Raw genomic sequence first — 3,671 nt, forward strand, 5'->3', positions numbered from 1 at the left:
ACGCCCCGGCGCGCGGCGGCCCCTGACGCCTCCTTCCTCCCCGCAGCGGACCCCGTGGTGCAGATCGAGGGCAACCCCCACTGCTGCTTCTTCAACTTCAGCCCCAAGATCATGTTCACCAAGGTGGTGAAGGCCCAGCTGTGGGTGTACCTGCGGCCGGTGCAGCACACCTCCACCGTCTACCTGCAGATCCTCCGCCTGAAGCCGGTGACGGAGGAGGGCAGCCGCCACATCCGCATCCGCTCGCTCAAGATAGACCTCAACTCCCGCATCGGGCACTGGCAGAGCATCGACTTCAAGCACGTGCTGCAGAACTGGTTCAAGCAGCCGCAGAACAACTGGGGCATCGAGATCAACGCCTTCGACCCCAACGGCAACGACCTGGCCGTCACCTCGCTGGGCCCTGGGGCCGAAGGGCTGGTAGGTGACGGCCGCAGCAAGGGCGTGGGGCAGCCCCGGGGAGGTGGGCAGCTGGGCACGGCTCCCTGCKGTGCTCCCGGCTCCCTGGGGCCGGTCCTGGCTCCCTGGGGATGGTCACAGCTCTGTGGGGACAGTCATGGTCCTACAGGGACGGTCCTCCCTGGGGATGSCCACAACTCCATGGGGACTGTCATGGCCCTGCAGGGATGGCCACAGCTCCATGTCATGGCCCCATGGGGATGGTCACGGCTCCCTGGGGGCGCTCATGGTCCTGCAGGGATGGTCCTCCACTCCACTGGGATGGCTGCAGCTCCATGGGGACTGTCATGGCCTGGCAGGGATGGTCCCAGCCCCCTGGGGACACTTGTGACTCCCTGGGGATGGTCCCACCTCCATGGGGATGGTTGCAGCCCTATGGGGATGGTCCCAGCTCCCTGGGGACAGGCTCAGCTCCCTGGGAATGGTCACAGCTCTGCAGGGACAGTCACAGCCCTGTGGGGACAGTCATGACCCCATGGGATGGTCACAGCTACATGGGGACAGTCATGGCCCCATGGTGATGCCCATGGCTCCCTGGGGACACTGATGGCTCCATGGGGCTGGTCATGGCTTCATGGGGACAGTCACAGCTCCGTAGGGACAGTCACGGCCCCGTGGGGATGGCCATGGGGCACCCGGGCACGCAGGGCTCAGGGTGCCCTCTCTCCCCAGCACCCCTTCATGGAGCTGCGGGTGCTGGAGAACAACAAGCGCTCGCGGAGGAACCTGGGGCTCGACTGCGACGAGCACTCGACCGAGTCACGCTGCTGCCGCTACCCGCTCACCGTCGACTTCGAGGCCTTCGGCTGGGACTGGATTATCGCCCCCAAGAGATACAAAGCCAACTACTGCTCGGGGCAGTGCGAGTACATGTTCATGCAGAAGTACCCGCACACCCACCTGGTGCAGCAGGCCAACCCCCGGGGCTCGGCGGGGCCCTGCTGCACCCCCACCAAGATGTCCCCCATCAACATGCTTTACTTCAACGACAAACAGCAGATCATCTACGGCAAGATCCCGGGCATGGTAGTTGACAGATGTGGATGCTCTTAGACCCCAGCTGGTGCTGCCCCTTCTGCCCTGGGCCCCCCACTTCCAACCAACAAACTCATCTTTTCCTCCACTGTTTTTATTATTATTATTATTATTATTATTATTTTTATTTTTTACATACAAAGAACAAACGTTGAAATTCCTTTGAATGTCGGGGAACGAGAGAGAATAAAAATCCCACGGAGAAATACTGCACCAAACCTGCGCTTCGACATGCATCGTGCAATAAGCAACCGTACAGAGGAGGGCAGGGGCAGCCCGGCCTGCGGCCCCCGGCCGGAGCCACCGGATCGGATGGCACCGCAGCCCCGGAGAGGCTCTGTCACCGAGAGACTCTTCTTCCATCTGGGTTTCTCTGGCTTAAAACCAAACCGGGGACAATTCGCGTGGCTACAGCGATGTGGAGGAGCCAGCGGCCGGCACAGAGGGAGACTTCCCGGGTCGCCGGTGTTTCTCTCGGAGGAGCATCCCTGCATGGCCCGCACCGGAGGCGACGGCCGGGGGTCCTGCCGGGCCGGCACGGCTCCGGCGCCTCGCTCAGCGCATCCAGCCCGTTCCCAAAAGCCTCCAGTGCAGCGCAAGGACGGGGAGCCCCGGAGCCCTGCCGCAGCGAGGACCGCGGGAGCCCTCGGGGCCGCTGGGCCACCCACGCGCGGGCAGCAGGTCCAGCCCGGGAGGGACCCGTCTCCCTTGTTTAATTTATTTATTTATTAATTAACCCTTCCGGCTAGCGCTTTGCTGTCGCAACCCCGCTCGGGCGGGCGCTGGCCTCTCCCCTCCCTCCGCGTCCTCGTCCTGCGGGCGCCGTGCCCTCGGGGACCGGCTGGTGGCATCCGCCGCCGCCGGCAGCCCCCGGGCCCGCGGCAGGGACAGCTTGCAGGGAACGACTCCCGCCGGGCGCTTCGGCCCCGGCGCCACCGGAGCCCGCGGGACGCTGCCAGCGCGAAGCCGGGCGCTCRCCCCGGCACCCGCGCGAAGCGTCTGCAGGAGCCCGGGGCCTCGTCTCCGCGGCCGGAGGGAGGCCRGGCGGCGAGCGGGGTTATCCGGAGGAGGCACGGGCCAGAATTGGACGGAGGCTCCGGCTGGGGAGAATTTCTGCTTATGCGGCACATTCGCCTCCCCCTCTGCCCTCGATGTTTGGATTATTTTCGCATGAGAACAGGATCCCGGTTTCTCAACAGTTCACCCATCCCTGCTGCTCCGGCGTCTCCGCTCCGCTCGTCCCGCTGATGCAAGCGCCGACGGCGCTGCTCCCATCTGGGAGCCGTCGCGGCCCCGGCGCCAGGCTGCCGGCACGCCGCGCCGCAGCCCCGACCGCCCTCGCCGGCAAGGAAACCGCCTCCAGCCCCGCGCGCGGAGGAGCCCCCCGAGCCCGGCCCTAGCACTTATCCGAAGGGGCCGGGYGTCGCGCGGCTCCGGCCCCGGGATGCTCCGTGCGGGAGCCGAGGGACGCCGCGGCCRCGCTCCCGCGTAGCACTTAGGGACCGCTCCGGGCGAGACGCGGCAAGGCGCCGAGGGAGCCACCGGCTCCGGGGAGCACCACGGGGCTGGGATATTTCGGGATATTTAGCACTTGTCCCCGGCTCCCCCTCCGCCCATCTCAAAGCGCTTACGAAGACGAGGCCGCCGCGGAGCCGAGCCCGGCCGCCCTGCCTCGCTCCGAAGCACTTAGGGCCCCGCTCGCGCTTGGGGCTTCCAGAGCACCGCGCAGAGGTTCGCGGGGGGCCGGGCGCGAAAGGCAGCGACGGAGCCCCACGGCGCCGGCGTAACCCGCGGGAGCCACGCACCGGCCTCCGCGACGGGAAGGGGAGGAAGCGGCGCCGGGACTGGGAAACGCCGACGCCACCCCAGGCGCCTCGCCCAGCCCGTCCGCGCCGGCTCCGGAGGAAGACGCCCTCGGGACGGGCCGGGGGGCTCGCTGCCGGCTCTTGCGGGAGCAGCGACTGCGGAGGGGAGGCGCACGCCCGAGCCCCCCTTGGATATCACGCGGGACGCCGCCGCGAGCCCCCCTGCCCTGCCCAGCCTCCCAGGAGGGGGAACATCCCCCGAGCCGGCAACAGCTCGGCCGCCGGAGCCGGGAGGGCGACGCACCCCCCCTCCCTGCTGTATAGTGCCTTTTGGGGAGCTGCTTCCTCCCCCCGCACCGAGGAGGGGGCAGC

General features: G+C 67.6%; 1 protein-coding gene across 1 annotated transcript; it reads left to right on the forward strand.

Moving 5' to 3' along the window:
- The first annotated feature begins 34 nt into the window (after positions 1 to 34).
- On the forward strand, positions 35 to 2,743 carry LOC146587666 (growth/differentiation factor 11). Its single transcript, XM_085319195.1, has 2 exons — positions 35 to 420; positions 1,132 to 2,743. Exons 1-2 carry the CDS (start codon positions 112 to 114, stop codon positions 1,510 to 1,512), a joined length of 690 nt encoding a protein of 229 aa, XP_085175321.1. The 5' UTR covers positions 35 to 111; the 3' UTR covers positions 1,513 to 2,743.
- The last annotated feature ends 928 nt before the right edge of the window (positions 2,744 to 3,671 follow it).

This window comes from Rhea americana, unplaced genomic scaffold (assembly GCF_003343005.1).
Source record: "Rhea americana isolate MKP2758 unplaced genomic scaffold, rheAme1 scaffold_575, whole genome shotgun sequence".
NCBI lineage: Eukaryota > Metazoa > Chordata > Aves > Rheiformes > Rheidae > Rhea > Rhea americana.

Bases quoted from the DNA above. Each gene is read 5' to 3' on its own strand.
- LOC146587666 (XM_085319195.1), top strand. From the start codon at position 112: ATGTTCACCAAGGTGGTGAAGGCCCAGCTGTGGGTGTACCTGCGGCCG. The intron at 421-1,131 runs GTAGGTGACGGC...CTCTCTCCCCAG, and splicing joins GCCCTGGGGCCGAAGGGCTG to CACCCCTTCATGGAGCTGCG.